At 43.6% G+C, this 20,000-nt stretch overlaps 1 protein-coding gene across 1 annotated transcript in view; it reads left to right on the top strand.

Moving 5' to 3' along the window:
• Positions 1–19,898, top strand: part of LOC117496603 (diacylglycerol kinase zeta-like) — a gene marked incomplete at its 3' end in the record, with an annotated part of 45,367 nt that extends 25,469 nt beyond the window's left edge. Inside the window, 5 exon segments of the mRNA XM_034148312.1 lie at positions 4,326–4,427; positions 13,817–13,899; positions 14,653–14,713; positions 14,903–15,016; positions 19,758–19,898. Of these exon segments, the coding sequence (XP_034004203.1) occupies positions 4,326–4,427; positions 13,817–13,899; positions 14,653–14,713; positions 14,903–15,016; positions 19,758–19,898 (501 nt within the window).
• Positions 19,899–20,000: the final 102 nt, after the last annotated feature.

The following is a 20,000-nucleotide window of genomic DNA, read 5'->3' as shown; positions in this document are numbered from 1 at the left end:
TTTTTTGTCGAGGGAAGCCATGCGCAGCTTACTTCCTGGTTTTAGGACGCGTCACTGCAGCTCTCTCGTCTCCTCTTCACACAGCACACTTTTCGCGGCACACGTACTTACAGCCAATCAGCTCTGAATGATGTGAGATGACGTATGGTGGGGATGGCAGCTCCGTGCCCCTATGGTCATTATTTTTTTGCCACACACATTAAATAGGAAAATACTCTGAGCATGCGCAGTGTAGTTTTTACAGTCACCGTTCACTTCACAGTGAGAGGGAGGGGCATGATCAGGTTTTGTCCCACATGGCTCTAAACAGCTCAATAGGCACACACTGTGACTGTAGACACACTAATTAGAAGAACACAGACTAAAACAGCAATGTACAGACGAATCAGATGATTAAACATGATCTTAAAATATATTTTATATATTTATTTATTTATTTTTTGTAATCATTATTTGTAATACTTTCTGCTGACACTAGGTGGGGCTGTGCCCCACCTGCCCCTAATGACCAGTCGCCACTGGTCTTAGGTGAGACAGCTTTTATGTGCGCAGCTCCACTTGTTTGGAACAATCTTCAGCAAGAATTGAAACTGAGCAATCTCATTCCTCTGCATGTTTGTAAAGCTAGGCTAAATGAAATGCTCGTTGACACTATGGGTACTTGTACATGTCTATAACTATGTAAATGTATCCTGTAAATATAATGTATGAAATCTGATGGTTTATTGATCTGATGGTTTAATGACCTGATGGTTTATTGATCTGATGGTTTAATGACCTGATGGTTTAATGACCTGATGGTTTAATGACCTGATGGTTTAATGACCTGATGGTTTAATGACCTGATGGTTTATTGATCTGATGGTTTAATGACCTGATGGTTTATTGATCTGATGGTTTAATGACCTGATGGTTTAATGACCTGATGGTTTAATGACCTGATGGTTTAATGACCTGATGGTTTAATGACCTGATGGTTTATTGATCTGATGGTTTAATGACCTGATGGTTTAATGACCTGATGGTTTATTGATCTGATGGTTTAATGACCTGATGGTTTAATGACCTGATGGTTTATTGATCTGATGGTTTAATGACCTGATGGTTTATTGATCTGATGGTTTAATGACCTGATGGTTTAATGACCTGATGGTTTATTGATCTGATGGTTTAATGACCTGATGGTTTAATGACCTGATGGTTTATTGATCTGATGGTTTAATGACCTGATGGTTTATTGATCTGATGGTTTATTGATCTGATGGTTTAATGATCTGATGGTTTATTGATCTGATGGTTTATTGATCTGATGGTTTAATGATCTGATGGTTTAATGATCTGATGGTTTAATGACCTGATGGTTTAATGACCTGATGGTTTATTGATCTGATGGTTTATTGACCTGATGGTTTATTGATCTGATGGTTTAATGATCTGATGGTTTAATGACCTGATGGTTTAATGACCTGATGGTTTAATGACCTGATGGTTTAATGACCTGATGGTTTAATGACCTGATGGTTTAATGACCTGATGGTTTAATGACCTGATGGTTTAATGATCTGATGGTTTAATGACCTGATGGTTTAATGATCTGATGGTTTATTGATCTGATGGTTTAATGATCTGATGTGTAATGATCTGATGGTTTAATGACCTGATGGTTTATTGATCTGATGGTTTATTGATCTGATGGTTTATTGATCTGATGGTTTAATGATCTGATGTGTAATGATCTGATGGTTTAATGATCTGATGGTTTATTGATCTGATGGTTTAATGATCTGATGGTTTAATGATCTGATGGTTTATTGATCTGATGGTTTATTGATCTGATGGTGTAATGACCTGATGGTTTAATGACTTGATGGTTTATTGATCTGATGGTTTATTGATCTGATGGTTTAATGATCTGATGGTTTATTGATCTGATGGTTTAATGATCTGATGGTTTATTGATCTGATGGTTTAATGATCTGATGGTTTAATGATCTGATGGTTTAATGATCTGATGGTTTAATGACCTGATGGTTTATTGATCTGATGGTTTATTGATCTGATGGTTTAATGATCTGATGTGTAATGATCTGATGGTTTATTGATCTGATGGTTTAATGATCTGATGGTTTAATGATCTGATGGTTTAATGACCTGATGGTTTAATGACCTGATGGTTTAATGATCTGATGGTTTATTGATCTGATGGTTTAATGACCTGATGGTTTAATGATCTGATGGTTTAATGATCTGATGGTTTATTGATCTGATGGTTTAATGATCTGATGGTTTAATGATCTGATGTGTAATGATCTGATGGTTTATTGATCTGATGGTTTATTGACCTGATGGTTTAATGACCTGATGGTTTAATGATCTGATGGTTTATTGATCTGATGGTTTAATGACCTGATGGTTTAATGATCTGATGGTTTAATGATCTGATGGTTTATTGATCTGATGGTTTAATGATCTGATGGTTTAATGATCTGATGTGTAATGATCTGATGGTTTATTGATCTGATGGTTTAATGACCTGATGGTTTAATGACCTGATGGTTTATTGATCTGATGGTTTATTGATCTGATGGTTTAATGATCTGATGGTTTAATGACCTGATGGTTTAATGACCTGATGGTTTATTGATCTGATGTGTAATGATCTGATGGTTTAATGATCTGATGGTTTATTGATCTGATGGTTTAATGACCTGATGGTTTATTGATCTGATGGTTTATTGATCTGATGGTTTAATGATCTGATGGTTTAATGATCTGATGGTTTAATGACCTGATGGTTTATTGATCTGATGTGTAATGATCTGATGGTTTAATGACCTGATGGTTTAATGACCTGATGGTTTAATGACCTGATGGTTTATTGATCTGATGGTTTATTGATCTGATGGTTTATTGATCTGATGGTTTAATGATCTGATGTGTAATGATCTGATGGTTTAATGATCTGATGGTTTATTGATCTGATGGTTTAATGATCTGATGGTTTAATGATCTGATGGTTTATTGATCTGATGGTTTATTGATCTGATGGTGTAATGACCTGATGGTTTAATGACTTGATGGCTTATTGATCTGATGGTTTATTGATCTGATGGTTTAATGATCTGATGGTTTATTGATCTGATGGTTTAATGATCTGATGGTTTATTGATCTGATGGTTTAATGATCTGATGGTTTAATGATCTGATGGTTTAATGATCTGATGGTTTAATGATCTGATGGTTTAATGACCTGATGGTTTATTGATCTGATGGTTTATTGATCTGATGGTTTAATGATCTGATGTGTAATGATCTGATGGTTTATTGATCTGATGGTTTAATGATCTGATGGTTTAATGATCTGATGGTTTAATGACCTGATGGTTTATTGATCTGATGGTTTATTGATCTGATGGTTTAATGATCTGATGGTTTAATGATCTGATGGTTTAATGATCTGATGATTTAATGACCTGATGGTTTATTGATCTGATGGTTTATTGATCTGATGGTTTAATGATCTGATGTGTAATGATCTGATGGTTTATTGATCTGATGGTTTAATGATCTGATGGTTTAATGATCTGATGGTTTAATGACCTGATGGTTTATTGATCTGATGGTTTATTGATCTGATGGTTTAATGATCTGATGGTTTAATGATCTGATGGTTTAATGACCTGATGGTTTATTGATCTGATGGTTTATTGATCTGATGGTTTAATGACCTGATGGTTTATTGATCTGATGGTTTATTGATCTGATGGTTTAATGATCTGATGGTTTAATGATCTGATGGTTTAATGATCTGATGGTTTATTGATCTGATGGTTTAATGACCTGATGGTTTATTGATCTGATGGTTTATTGATCTGATGGTTTAATGATCTGATGTGTAATGATCTGATGGTTTATTGATCTGATGGTTTAATGATCTGATGGTTTATTGATCTGATGGTTTATTGATCTGATGGTTTAATGATCTGATGGTTTATTGATCTGATGGTTTAATGACCTGATGGTTTAATGACCTGATGGTTTATTGATCTGATGGTTTATTGATCTGATGGTTTAATGATCTGATGGTTTATTGATCTGATGGTTTAATGATCTGATGTGTAATGATCTGATGGTTTATTGATCTGATGGTTTAATGATCTGATGTGTAATGATCTGATGGTTTATTGATCTGATGGTTTAATGACCTGATGGTTTATTGATCTGATGGTTTAATGATCTGATGGTTTATTGATCTGATGGTTTATTGATCTGATGGTTTATTGATCTGATGGTTTATTGATCTGATGTGTAATGATCTGTTTCAGGTGGTAGATGGCCGCTGGAAGCCCTTCCTGGTGAAGCCGGTCCCCTCTCAGCTGATGAAGCCTCTGCTGGTGTTCGTCAACCCGAAGAGCGGGGGCAACCAGGTACTGCCCCCCCCCCCCCCCAAATCACATGATACCCTGCAGCTTTATGAGTGAAAAACATCTGCATGATGATCCAAAACATAACTATCAAACACGACATACAATAGAAGGAAGGTTCGTATTACATTACATGACATTAGATGTTACTTGTTAGACTTACATACTTAATACTGTGGGCAATGTGGGGTGCTGCTGACTGCAGCGGGGTTTGAACCTGTGCTCCCCAGGGGCCTCATTTATAAAGGGATATACGCTCAAAAAATGGCGTACGCCAGTTTCTACGCAATGTTTGCGATTTATAAAATACTAACTTGACGGGAAAATGTGCTGTCCTCCACGCAAACTCTAACCAATGCGTACGCACTAAGCACAACAACGGGAGAGACGAGAAACTGCGACACCGTTGGCAGAAGGAAGAATGGAGAGAAATATGTGGAAATAATACCATCAATAAAATGTTACCTCTCATTTATCAAATATGAAGAATTCATTTTCAAACATTGATTAAAGCCAATCTTAAAATGATGAAACAAACGCCTGTTTGAGACTCCTCAGTGCACACAAACACATAACTTGGAGAAATAAATAAATACGGATATGTTATTTAAAACCACCTCGAATATGTTGTGTTAATGTTATGAAATGTTTTCTCATAAATGATGCGGTAAGCAGGAGGACAGAATTACGTCTAAACTGACGCCGTTTTGCATTTCTATAGGTTGTAGATACGAGCATGGTTTTATATACTATCACGTTTAATCGTGTTTTATGCCGTTTGCCAAGACTTGATAAGTGGCTCGTAAAACCCAGGAGGTATGGAAACTAAGAACACCATATGTGGTAAACAGCTAATATAACACAACACATTGTATTTCCTTTAACTGGTGGATTATGGATATATAGTTGCTGATCGACAGCTGGAACACAAACCACCAAATACAACACAATCATTCAGATCCAGTCGTCATGACTACACTCCGGAGGGATTCCCCCATCATTTCTTACAGTTTCCAACCCAGTCTCACATCTAAACGTGTAATAACTACGTTGGTCCACAACTTGGGACGTAGTATTTCTACAAAAACGCCTCTGAAATCGTAGGATCCCTACGTTTTTTTACACCATTCATTTCCAATGGCTGGCGTCTATGTCACGTGATCTTCAACTTTCTCTCCGCAGAAATAAAAAAACATGGCCGACCTTCGTTTTATTCTCGGTAGAAAATGCCTATTTTAAGGTTAGTTTGGCCATTAAAATGCGTTTTGATGTCATTTGATGCGAGAAATATGAGTTGTTATTTCAGATGATGTGTGCAGTGGATGTACATGATCTTTAGTTTGCTAGTTATTACGAAGAATACTTCAGGAAATTGTGTAAATACAACGTTTTCATTGTTACCAAGGTGGTTGCTAGGGACGCTGCTATCGATATTATGTCTGTTGTGTTGTGTAACTGTTTAATGGTGTTATCTTTATTGCTAGGGTCTGGGCCGACCTCACATGGAGGGGCAGAGTGTTCCAGAGCCTAGGGCCAGCTGCTGAGAAGGCTCGGTGCCCTCAGGTTTTGAGCCTGGTCTTGGGCACTACCAGCAGCAGCTGGTCAGCAGACCTTAAAGCTCTGGCTGGGGTGTAGCGCTGGAGGAGTTCAGCTATATAGGCCGGAGCCAGCCCATTTAGTGCTTTAAAAACAAATAAAAGGATTTTAAAATCAATTCTGAACCGAACTGGAAGCCAGTGCAGTGAAGCCAGAATAGGGGTGATGTGGTCGCGCTTTTTGTGGCCAGTCAGCAAACGTGCAGCTGCGTTTTGGACTAGCTGCAGGCGTTTAATTGAGGCCTGGTCCATACCCACATACAGAGCGTTACAATAGTCCAGTCTTGAGGTAACAAAGGCGTTAATAACCCTTTCTAAGTCTTTAAAAGATAAAAACGACTTGGTTTTGGCCAATAGTCTTATTTTAAAAAAGCAGGATTTTACTACGGTGCTGATCTGCTTGTTGAATTTAAAAGTGCTGGTGAAGGTCACTCCAAGGTTCATGACCGAGGGGAGGATGTTTTTTTTGATAGAGCCCAGAATATCAACCGGAGAGGCTGGAGGTTGCGGTCCAAAAAAGATGACCTCGGTCTTGCTCTCGTTGAGGTTGAGGAAGTCTTTGCTCAGCCAGGATTTTATCTCTGCTAAGCAGTCCATCAGCTGCTGTAGTGAGTGTTTGACATTTGCTTTGAGAGGCAGATAGATCTGTACATCGTCAGCGTAGCAGTGGAAGGGAATATTATGTTTTGTGAGAATTGCAGAACAGCATCTAGCATAGGGCCCCCAAACAGCATCTAGCATAGGGTGCCCAAACAGCATCTAGCATAGGGCCCCCAAACAGCATCTAGCATAGGGCCCCCAAACAGCATCTAGCATAGGGCCCCCAAACAGCATCTAGCATAGGGCCCCCAAACAGCATCTAGCATAGGACCCCCAAACAGCATCTAGCATAGGGCCCCCAAACAGCATCTAGCATAGGGCCCCCAAACAGCATCTAGCATAGGGCCCCCAAACAGCATCTAGCATAGGACCCCCCAAACAGCATCTAGCATAGGGCCCCCAAACAGCATCTAGCATAGGGCCCCCAAACAGCATCTAGCATAGGGACCCCCAAACAGCATCTAGCATAGGGCCCCCAAACAGCATCTAGCATAGGACCCCCAACAGCATCTAGCATAGGGCCCCCAAACAGCATCTAGCATAGGGCCCCCAAACAGCATCTAGCATAGGGCCCCCAAACAGCATCTAGCATAGGGCCCCCAAACAGCATCTAGCATAGGACCCCCAAACAGCATCTAGCATAGGGCCCCCAAACAGCATCTAGCATAGGGCCCCCAAACAGCATCTAGCATAGGACCCCCAAACAGCATCTAGCATAGGACCCCCAAACAGCATCTAGCATAGGGCCTCCAAACAGCATCTAGCATAGGACCCCCAAACAGCATCTAGCATAGGGCCCCCAAACAGCATCTAGCATAGGGCCCCCAAACAGCATCTAGCATAGGGCCCCCAAACAGCATCTAGCATAGGGCCTCCAAACAGCATCTAGCATAGGACCCCCAAACAGCATCTAGCATAGGGCCCCCAAACAGCATCTAGCATAGGGCCCCCAAACAGCATCTAGCATAGGGCCCCAAACAGCATCTAGCATAGGACCCCCAAACAGTATCTAGCATAGGGCCCCCAAACAGCATCTAGCATAGGGACCCCCAAACAGGCTAATCTAGCATAGGGCCCTCCAAACAGCATCTAGCATAGGGCCCCCCAAACAGCATCTAGCATAGGGACCCCCAAACAGCATCTAGCATAGGACCCCCAAACAGCATCTAGCATAGGACCCCAAAACAGCATCTAGCATAGGGCCCCCAAACAGCATCTAGCATAGGGCCCCCAAACAGCATCTAGCATAGGGCCCCCAAACAGCATCTAGCATAGGACCCCCAAACAGCATCTAGCATAGGGCCCCAAACAGCATCTAGCATAGGACCCCCAAACAGCATCTAGCATAGGGCCCCAAACAGCATCTACATAGGGGGCCCCCAAACAGCATCTAGCATAGGGCCCCCAAACAGCATCTAGCATAGGCCCCCAAACAGCATCTAGCATAGGGCCCCCAAACAGCATCTAGCATAGGCCCCCCAAACAGCATCTAGCATAGGCCCCCAAACAGCATCTCGCATAGGGCCCCAAACAGCATCTAGCATAGGCCCCCAAACAGCATCTAGCATAGGCCCCCCAAACAGATCTAGCATAGGGCCCCCAAACAGATCTAGCATAGGGCCCCCAAACAGCATCTAGCATAGGGCCCCCAAACAGCATCTAGCATAGGGCCCCCAAACAGACATCTAGCATAGGGCCTCCCAAACAGCATCTAGCATAGGGCCCCCAAACAGCATCTAGCATAGGGACCCCCAAACAAGCATCTAGCATAGGGCCCCCAAACAGCATCTAGCATAGGGCCCCCAAACAGCATCTAGCATAGGGCCCCCAAACAGCATCTAGCATAGGGCCCCCAAACAGCATCTAGCATAGGGCCCCCAAACAGCATCTAGCATAGGGCCCCAAACAGCATCTAGCATAGGGCCCCCAAACAGCATCTAGCATAGGACCCCCAAACAGCATCTAGCATAGGGCCCCCAAATAGTATCTAGCATAGGGCCCTCCCAAACAGCCATCTAGCATAGGACCCCCAAACAGCATCTAGCATAGGGCCCCCAAACAGCATCTAGCATAGGGCCCCCAAACAGCATCTAGCATAGGACCCCCAAACAGCATCTAGCATAGGGCCCCCAAACAGTATCTAGCATAGGGCCTCCAAACAGCATCTAGCATAGGGCCCCCAAACAGCATCTAGCATAGGACCCCCAAACAGCATCTAGCATAGGACCCCCAAACAGCATCTAGCATAGGGCCCCCAAACAGCATCTAGCATAGGGCCCCCAAACAGCATCTAGCATAGGGCCCCCAACAGCATCTAGCATAGGGCCCCCAAACAGCATCTAGCATAGGACCCCCAAACAGCATCTAGCATAGGGCCCCCAAACAGCATCTAGCATAGGACCCCCAAACAGCATCTAGCATAGGGCCCCCAAACAGCATCTAGCATAGGGCCCCCAAACAGCATCTAGCATAGGGCCCCCAAACAGCATCTAGCATAGGACCCCCAAACAGCATCTAGCATAGGGCCCCCAAACAGCATCTAGCATAGGGCCCCCAAACAGCATCTAGCATAGGGCCCCCAAACAGCATCTAGCATAGGGCCCCCAAACAGCATCTAGCATAGGGCCCCCAAACAGCATCTAGCATAGGGCCCCCAAACAGCATCTAGCATAGGGCCCCCAAACAGCAATCTAGCATAGGGCCCCCAAACAGATCTAGCATAGGGCCCCCAAACAGCATCTAGCATAGGGCCCCCAAACAGCATCTTGCATAGGGCCCCCAAACAGCATCTAGGCAATAGAGCCCCCTAAACAGCATCTAGCATAGGGCCCCCAAACAGCATCTAGCATAGGGCCCCCAAACAGCATCTAGCATAGGGCCCCCAAACAGCATCTAGCATAGGGCCCCCAAACAGCATCTAGCATAGAGCCCCCAAACAGCATCTAGCATAGGGCCCCCAAACAGCATCTAGCATAGGACCCCCAAACAGCATCTAGCATAGGGCCCCCAAACAGCATCTAGCATAGGGCCCCCAAACAGCATCTAGCATAGGGCCCCCAAACAGCATCTAGCATAGGGCCCCCCAAACAGCATCTAGCATAGGGCCCCCAAACAGCATCTAGCATAGGGCCCCCAACAGCATCTAGCATAGGGCCCCCAAACAGCATCTAGCATAGGACCCCCAAACAGCATCTAGCATAGGGCCCCCAAACAGCATCTAGCATAGGGCCCCCAAACAGCATCTAGCATATGGACCCCCAAACAGCATCTAGCATAGGGCCCCCAAACAGCATCTAGCATAGGGCCCCAAACAGCATCTAGCATAGGGCTCCCAAACAGCATCTAGCATAGGGCCCCCAAACAGCATCTAGCATAGGGCCCCCAAACAGCATCTAGCATAGGGCCCCCAAACAGCATCTAGCATAGGGCCCCCAAACAGCATCTAGCATAGGGCCCCCAAACAGCATCTAATATAGGGCCCCCAAACAGTATCTAGCATAGGGCCTCCAAACAGCATCTAGCATAGGACCCCCAAACAGCATCTAGCATAGGGCCCCCAAACAGCATCTAGCATAGGGCCCCCAAACAGCATCTTGCATAGGGCCCCAAACAGCATCTAGCATAGGGCCCCCAAACAGCATCTAGCATAGGGCCCCCAAACAGCATCTAGCATAGGGCCCCAAACAGCATCTAGCATAGGGCCCCCAAACAGCATCTTGCATAGGGCCCCCAAACAGCATCTAGCATAGGGCCCCCAAACAGCATCTAGCATAGGGCCCCCAAACAGCATCTAGCATAGAGCCCCCAAACAGCATCTAGCATAGGGCCTCCAAACAGCATCTAGCATGGGGCCCCCAAACAGCATCTAGCATGGGGCCCCAAACAGCATCTAGCATAGAGCCCCCAAACAGCATCTAGCATAGGGCCCCCAAACAGCATCTAGCATAGGGCCCCCAAACAGCATCTAGCATAGAGCCCCCAAACAGCATCTAGCGTAGGGCCCCCAAACAGCATCTAGCATAGGGCCCCCCAAACAGCATCTAGCATAGGGCCCCCAAACAGCATCTTGCATAGGGCCCCCAAACAGCATCTAGCATAGGGCCCCCAAACAGCATCTAGCATAGGGCCCCCCAAACAGCATCTAGCATAGGACCCCCAAACAGTATCTAGCATAGGGCCCCCAAACAGCATCTAGCATAGGACCCCCAAACAGTATCTAGCATAGGGCCTCCAAACAGCATCTAGCATAGGGCCCCCAAACAGCATCTAGCATAGGACCCCCAAACAGCATCTAGCATAGGACCCCCCAACCAGCATCTAGCATAGGGCCCCCAAACAGCATCTAGCATAGGGCCCCCCAAAACAGCATCTAGCATAGGGCCCCCAAACAGCATCTAGCATAGGGCCCCCCAAACAGCATCTAGCATAGGACCCCCAAACAGCATCTAGCATTAGGGGCCCCCAAACAGCATCTAGCATAGGACCCCCAAACAGCATCTAGCATAGGGCCCCCAAACAGCATCTAGCATAGGGCCCCCCAAACAGCATCTAGCATAGGGCCCCCAAACAGCATCTAGCATAGGACCCCCAAAACAGCATCTAGCATAGGGCCCCCAAACAGCATCTAGCATAGGGCCCCCCAAACAGCATCTAGCATAGGACCCCCAAACAGCATCTAGCATAGGACCCCCAAACAGCCATCTAGGCATAGGGCCTCCAAACAGCATCTAGCATAGGACCCCCCAAACAGCATCTAGCATAGGGCCCCCAAAACAGAATCTAGCATAGGGCCCCCCCAAACAGCATCTAGCATAGGGCCCCCAAACAGCATTCTAGCATAGGGCCTCCAAACAGCATCTAGCATAGGGCCCCCAAACAGCATCTAGCATAGGGCCCCCAAACAGCATCTAGCATAGGGCCCCCAAACAGCATCTAGCATAGGGCCCCCAAACAGCACCTAGCATAGACCCCCAACAGCATCTAGCATAGGGCCCCCAAACAGCATCTAGCATAGGACCCCCCAAACAGTATCTAGCATAGGGCCTCCAAACAGCATCTAGCATAGGGCCCCCCAAACAGCATCTAGCATAGGACCCCCAAACAGCATCTAGCATAGGGCCCCCAAACAGCATCTAGCATAGGGCCCCCCAACAGCATCTAGCATAGGGCCCCCAAACAGCATCTAGCATAGGGCCCCAAACAGCATCTAGCATAGGGCCCCCAAAACAGCATCTAGCATAGGGCCCCCCAAACAGCATCTAGCATAGGGCCCCCAAACAGCATCTAGCATAGGGCCCCAAACAGCATCTAGCATAGGGCCCCCAAACAGCATCTAGCATAGGCCCCCAACACCATCTAGCATAGGGCCCCCAAACAGCATCTAGCATAGGGCCCCCAAACAGCATCTAGCATAGAGGCCCCACTAACAGCATCTAGCATAGGGCCCCCCAAACAGCATCTAGCATAGGGCCCCCCAAACAGCATCTAGCATAGGGCCCCCAACAGCACTCTAGCATAGGGCCCCCCCAAACAGCATCTAGCATAGAGCCCCCAAACAGCATCTAGCATAGGGCCCCCAAACCAGCATCTAGCATAGGACCCCCCAACAGCATCTAGCATAGGGACCCCCAAACAGCATCTAGCATAGGGCCCCCAAACAGCATCTAGCATAGGGCCCCCCAAACAGCATCTAGCATAGGGCCCCCAAACAGCATCTAGCATAGGGCCCCCAAACAGCATCTAGCATAGGGCCCCCAAACAGCATCTAGCATAGGGCCCCCAAACAGCATCTAGCATAGGCCCCCAAACAGCATCTAGCATAGGACCCCCAAACAGCATCTAGCATAGGGCCCCCAAACAGCATCTAGCATAGGCCCCCAAACAGCATCTAGCAATAGGGCCCCCAAACAGCATCTAGCATAGGGCCCCCAAACAGCATCTAGCATAGGGCCCCCAAACAGCATCTAGCATAGGGCCCCCAAACAGCATCTAGCATAGGGCCACCAAACAGCATCTAGCATAGGGCCCCCAACAGCATCTAGCATAGGACCCCCCAAACAGCATCTAGCATAGGGCCCCCAAACAGTATCTAGCATAGGGCCTCCAAACAGCATCTAGCATAGGACCCCCAAACAGCATCTAGCATAGGGCCCCCAAACAGCATCTAGCATAGGGCCCCCAAACAGCATCTTGCATAGGGCCCCAAACAGCATCTAGCATAGGGCCCCCAAACAGCATCTAGCATAGGGCCCCCAAACAGCATCTAGCATAGGGCCCCAAACAGCATCTAGCATAGGGCCCCCAAACAGCATCTTAGCATAGGGCCCCCAAACAGCATCTAGCATAGGGCCCCCAAACAGCATCTAGCATAGGGCCCCCAAACAGCATCTAGCATAGAGCCCCCAAAACAGCATCTAGCATAGGGCCTCCAAACAGCATCTAGCATGGGGCCCCCAAACAGCATCTAGCATGGGGCCCCAAACAGCATCTAGCATAGAGCCCCCAAACAGCATCTAGCATAGGGCCCCCAAACAGCATCTAGCATAGGGCCCCCCAAACAGCATCTAGCATAGAGCCCCCAAACAGCATCTAGCGTAGGGCCCCCAAACAGCATCTAGCATAGGGCCCCCAAACAGCATCTAGCATAGGGCCCCCAAACAGCATCTTGCATAGGGCCCCCAAACAGCATCTAGCATAGGGCCCCCAAACAGCATCTAGCATAGGGCCCCCAAACAGCATCTAGTATAGGGCCCCCAAACAGCATCTTGCATAGGGCCCCCAAACAGCATCTTGCATAGGGCCCCCAAACAGCATCTTGCATAGGGCCCCCAAACAGCATCTAGCATAGGGCCCCCAAACAGCATCTTGCATAGGGCCCCCAAACAGCATCTTGCATGGGGCCCCCAAACAGCATCTTGCATAGGGCCCCCAAACAGCTAGAAACGGCCCTGCTTAGCATATCGTAGAATCGCAAACTATCGTATCGTGGCTTAAGAATCGCGATGGTATCGTATCGTGGGGAGCCTGGTGATTCCCACCCCTGGTACATTGTGTGCATTAATGTCTGTTATTGTGTCAAAGACATATAAATACATATATATCATTTTGCTGCCCTTAATATAATTATTATGTTCATGTTTTTAAATATTAATATTATTATTTAACTTCTCACCTGAAATGTCTTTTTCTTCTTCTCAGGGAGCGAAGATCATCCAGTCCTTCATGTGGTACCTGAACCCCCGGCAGGTGTTCGATCTGACCAAGGGGGGTCCCAGAGAGGGGTAAGAACTGACCGGGTGATATCACAGACGCCTCCCGTGTTTCTCTCATGTGTTCATTAGAAGCTCACTTAGTGATAGTCGTGCTGTTATTCATGTCTTAGTGTGTGCACATGTGTCTGTTGATAGTTTGGCGTCTAGGCTCGGCCTCATCACTGCACAGATTAACACTGAACATTGACCATGATTAGAGCTGAGGCTCCAGAAAGTGAAAGTTTAACTGGAGTTTATGTTGAGTTTAACTGGAGTTTAACTGGAGTTTATGTTGAGTTTAACTGGAGTTTAACTGGAGTTTATCTGGAGTTTATGTTGAGTTTAACTGGAGTTTAACTGGAGTTTATGTTGAGTTTAACTGGAGTTTAACTGGAGTTTATCTGGAGTTTATGTTGAGTTTAACTGGAGTTTATGTTGAGTTTATCTGGAGTTTATGTTGAGTTTAACTGGAGTTTATGTTGAGTTTAACTGGAGTTTATCTGGAGTTTATGTTGAGTTTAACTGGAGTTTAACTGGAGTTTATCTGGAGTTTATGTTGAGTTTAACTGGAGTTTAACTGGAGTTTATCTGGAGTTTATGTTGAGTTTATGTTGAGTTTAACTGGAGTTTATGTTGAGTTTAACTGGAGTTTATGTTGAGTTTATGTTGAGTTTAACTGGAGTTTATGTTGAGTTTATGTTGAGTTTAACTGGAGTTAAGTTTAACTTTAAATTGAGGAGGAGGAAATAAAATATCAATATTTACGCTTTGTGTCTCCTGCAGATTGGAGCTTTACGCCAGGGTGCCCAACCTGAGGATCCTGGCCTGTGGGGGGGACGGCACGGTGAGGACCACAACACACATACTGTGTATACATGGGGGGCTGAAACACAACCTCAAATGTGTGTGTGTGTGTGTGTGTGTGTGTGTGTGTGTGTGTGTGTGTGTGTGTGGTGTGTGTGTGTGTGTGTGTGTGTGTGTGTGTGTGTGTGTGTGTGTGTGTGTGTGTGTGTGTGTGTGTGTGTGTGTGTAGGTGGGGTGGATCTTGTCGGTGTTGGAGGAGCTGAAGTTGAGTCCTCAGCCTCCGGTGAGCATCCTGCCTCTGGGGACCGGAAACGACCTCGCCAGGACGCTCAACTGGGGAGGGGTGAGATCAACTGGAGATTAACTGGAGTTTATCTGGAGTTTATCTAGGGTTTATCTGGAGTTTATCTAGGGTTTATCTGGAGTTTATCTGGAGTTTATCTAGGGTTTATCTGGAGTTTATCTGGAGTTTATCTGTAGTTTATCTGGAGTTTATCTGGAGTTTATCTAGGGTTTATCTGGAGTTTATCTGGAGTTTATCTGGAGTTTATCTGGAGTTTATCTCGGGTTTATCTGGAGTTTATCTGGAGTTTATCTAGGGTTTATCTGGAGTTTATCTGGAGTTTATCTGTAGTTTATCTGGAGTTTATCTGGAGATTAACTGGAGTTAAGTTTAACTATAGTTTATCTAGGCTTTATCTAGGGTTTATCTGGAGTTTATCTGGAGTTTATCTCGGGTTTATCTGGAGTTTATCTAGGGTTTATCTGTAGTTTATCTGGAGTTTATCTGGAGTTTATCTGGAGATTAACTGGAGTTAAGTTTAACTATAGTTTATCTAGGCTTTATCTAGGGTTTATCTGGAGTTTATCTCGGGTTTATCTGTAGTTTATCTGGAGTTTATCTGGAGTTTATCTGGAGTTTATCTCGGGTTTATCTGGAGTTTATCTGGAGTTTATCTGGAGTTTATCTGGAGTTTATCTAGGGTTTATCTGGAGTTTATCTCAGGTTTATCTGGAGTTTATCTGGAGTTTATCTGGAGTTTATCTGGAGTTTATCTGGAGTTTATCTGTAGTTTATCTCGGGTTTATCTGGAGTTTATCTGTAGTTTATCTGTAGTTTATCTGGAGTTTATCTGTAGTTTATCTGTAGTTTATCTGGAGTTTATCTGGAGTTTAACTGGAGTTTATCTGGAGTTTATCTGGAGTTTATCTGGAGTTTATCTGGAGTTTATCTGGAGTTTATCTGGAGTTTATCTCGGGTTTATCTGGAGTTTATCTGTAGTTTATCTGTAGTTTATCTCTGGTTTATCTGTAGTTTATCTGGAGTTTATCTGGAGTTTACCTGGAGTTTATCTGGAGTTAATCTGTAGTTTATCTGTAGTTTATCTGGAGTTTATCTGGAGTTAATCTGTAGTTTATCTGGAGTTTATCTGGAGTTTATCTGGAGTTTATCTGGAGTTTATCTGGAGTTTATCTGGAGTTTATCTGTAGTTTATCTCGGGTTTATCTGGAGTTTATCTGTAGTTTATCTGTAGTTTATCTCTGGTTTATCTGTAGTTTATCTGGAGTTTATCTGGAGTTTACCTGGAGTTTATCTGGAGTTTATCTGTAGTTTATCTGGAGTTTATCTGGAGTTTATCTGTAGTTTATCTGGAGTTTATCTGGAGTTTACCTGTAGTTTATCTGGAGTTTATCTGGAGTTTATCTGGAGTTTATCTGGAGTTTATCTGGAGTTTACCTGGAGTTTATCTGGAGTTTATCTGTAGTTTATCTGTAGTTTATCTGGAGTTTATCTGGAGTTAATCTGGAGTTTATCTGGAGTTTATCTGGAGTTTATCTGGAGTTTATCTGGAGTTTATCTGGAGTTTATCTGGAGTTTACCTGGAGTTTATCTGGAGTTTATCTGTAGTTTATCTGGAGTTTATCTGGAGTTTATCTGGAGTTTATCTGGAGTTTATCTGGAGTTTATCTGTAGTTTATCTGGAGTTTATCTGGAGTTTATCTGGAGTTTATCTGGAGTTTATCTGTAGTTTATCTCGGGTTTATCTGGAGTTTATCTGTAGTTTATCTGTAGTTTATCTCTGGTTTATCTGTAGTTTATCTGGAGTTTATCTGGAGTTTACCTGGAGTTTATCTGGAGTTTATCTGTAGTTTATCTGTAGTTTATCTGGAGTTTATCTGTAGTTTATCTGGAGTTTATCTCGGGTTTATCTGGAGTTTATCTGGAGTTTATCTGGAGTTTATCTGGAGTTTATCTGGAGTTTATCTAGGGTTTATCTGGAGTTTATCTGTAGTTTATCTGGAGTTTATCTGGAGTTTATCTGGAGTTTATCTCGGGTTTATCTGGAGTTTATCTGGAGTTTATCTGGAGTTTATCTGGAGTTTATCTGGAGTTTATCTGTAGTTTATCTCTGGTTTATCTGGAGTTTATCTGGAGTTTATCTGGAGTTTATCTGTAGTTTATCTCGGGTTTATCTGGAGTTTATCTGGAGTTTATCTGGAGTTTATCTGTAGTTTATCTGTAGTTTATCTCGGGTTTATCTGGAGTTTATCTGGAGTTATCTGGAGTTTATCTGGAGTTTATCTGGAGGTTTATCTGGAGTTTATCTGGAGTTTATCTGTAGTTATCTGGAGTTTATCTGGAGTTTACCTGGAGTTTATCTGGAGTTTTATCTGTAGTTTATCTGTAGTTTATACTGGAGTTTATCTGGAGTTTATCTGGAGTTTATCTGGAGTTTATCTGGAGTTTATCTGGAGTTTATCTGGAGTTTATCTAGGGTTTATCTGGAGTTTATCTGGAGTTTATCCGGAGTTTATCCGGAGTTTATCCGGAGTTTATCCGGAGTTTATCCGGAGTTTATCCGGAGTTTATCCGTAGTTTATCCGTAGTTTATCCGGAGTTTATCCGGAGTTTATCCGGAGTTATCCGGAGTTTATCTGTAGTTTATCTGGAGTTTATCTGGAGTTTATCGGGAGTTTACTCTGTAGTTTATCTGGAGTTTATCTGGAGTTAATCTGTAGTTTATCTGGAGTTTATCTGGAGTTATCTGGAGTTTATCTGTAGTTTATCTGGAAGTTATCTGGAGTTTATCTGGAGTTTTATCTGGAGTTTATCTGTAGTTTATCTGTAGTTTATCTGTAGTTTATCTGTAGTTTATCTTGAGTTTATCTGGAGTTTATCTGGAGTTATCTGGAGTTTATCGGAGTTTATCTGGAGTTTATCTGAGTTATCTGTAGTTTATCTGTAGTTTTATCTGGAGTTTTATCTGGAGTTTATCTGTAGTTTATCTTAGTTTATCTGTAGTTTATCTGTATAGTTATCTGTAGTTATCTGGAGTTTATCTGGAGTTATCTGGAGTTATCTCGGGTTGTATCTGGAGTTTTATCTGGAGTTTATTCTGGAGTTTATCTGGAGTTTATCTAGGGTTTATCTGGAGTTATCTGTAGTTTATCTGGAGTTTATCTGGAGTTTATCTGGAGTTTATCTCGGGTTTATCTGGAGTTTATCTGGAGTTTATCTGGAGTTTATCTGGAGTTTATCTGTAGTTTATCTCTGGTTATCTGGAGTTATCTGGCGTTTATCTGGAGTTTTATCTGTAGTTTATCTCGCGTTTATCTGGGTTTTATCTGGAGTTTATCTGGAGTTTATCTGGAGTTATCTGTAGTTTATCTCGGGTTTATCTGGAGTCTCTGGAGTTTATCTGGAGTTTATCTGTAGTTTATCTGGAGTTTAATCCTGTAGTTTACAGTGAGTTTATCTGGAGTTTATCTGTAGTTTATCTGTAGTTTATCTGTAGTTTATCTGGAGTTTAACTGGAGTTTATCTGGAGTTTATCTGGAGTTTATCTGGAGTTTATCTGGAGTTTATCTAGGGTTTATCTGGAGTTTATCTGTAGTTTATCTGGAGTTTATCCGGAGTTTATCCGGAGTTTATCCGGAGTTTATCCGGAGTTTATCCGGAGTTTATCCGGAGTTTATCCGTAGTTTATCCGTAGTTTATCCGGAGTTTATCCGGAGTTTATCCGGAGTTTATCCGGAGTTTATCTGTAGTTTATCTGGAGTTTATCTGGAGTTTATCTGGAGTTTATCTGGAGTTTATCTGGAGTTTATCTGGAGTTAATCTGTAGTTTATCTGGAGTTTATCTGGAGTTAATCTGTAGTTTATCCGGAGTTTATCCGGAGTTTATCCGGAGTTTATCTGGAGTTTATCTGGAGTTTATCTGGAGTTTATCTGGAGTTTATCTGGAGTTTATCTGGAGTTTATCTGTAGTTTATCTGTAGTTTATCTGGAGTTTATCTGGAGTTTATCTGGAGTTTATCTGTAGTTTATCTGGAGTTTATCTGGAGTTTATCTGGAGTTTATCTGGAGTTTATCTGTAGTTTATCTGGAGTTTATCTGTAGTTTATCTGGAGTTTATCTGGAGTTTATCTGGAGTTTATCTGTAGTTTATCTGGAGTTTATCTGTAGTTTATCTGGAGTTTATCTGTAGTTTATCTGTAGTTTATCTGTAGTTTATCTGTAGTTTATCTGGAGTTTATCTGGAGTTTAATTGGCATTTAAGTGGGAAAAGGTACATATAATACAGTTTAACTGTATAATCCCTTTTTCACATTAAAATGTGTAAGAACGACCAGACCTCCGTTTTATATATATTTTTGAGTCGCGTACTCACAGTATCCATTAGCTTTCTAGACATTTTACGACTTGAATTTAGAGTATGTTTGAGTTTTGTTTCTCTGAATATATAAGCTCCATATTTACAGTGAAGGAAATAAGTATTTGATCCCTTGCAGATTAAGTTTACCCTCTTCAAAGAAATACAGTCTGTCATTGTAATGGTAGGTTTATTTGACCAATGAGAAACAGAATATCCAGTAATGCACATCATATAAGAGATATACACTTATTTGAATTGAATTGTGGGAACTAAGTCTTTTCTTTGTAAGTGGGCAAACTTACCAAATCTGCAAGGGTTCAAATACTGATTTCCTTCACTGTATGTTTTCTCCAGCGGCTCAAACACTTTCTGTGGATTCATTAAAGACAGTTCAGTGTTTCAGTGTTTGCTGCTGACTCCTCTCAGGGTTACACGGACGAGCCCATCACTAAGATCCTGTCCCACGTGGAGGACGGGAACGTGGTGCAGCTGGACCGCTGGAGCCTGAAGGTGGAGGCCAACCCCGAGGCCCGGCCCGAGGACGCAGACGAGCACCAGACCGACAAGGTGGGGCTCTTAGCTGCTCCCCTTCACACCCGACAGTCTGACACAATCACCACGTTCAAACCCCACCTGTTCAGATCAGCCTGCTCACTGTAGTGCTACATG

This window comes from Trematomus bernacchii, unplaced genomic scaffold (assembly GCF_902827165.1).
Source record: "Trematomus bernacchii unplaced genomic scaffold, fTreBer1.1, whole genome shotgun sequence".
In the NCBI taxonomy this organism is placed as follows: Eukaryota; Metazoa; Chordata; class Actinopteri; order Perciformes; family Nototheniidae; genus Trematomus; species Trematomus bernacchii.
Note: the sequence above shows the minus strand (reverse complement) of the source record. Positions and strands in the feature narration are given on the sequence as shown.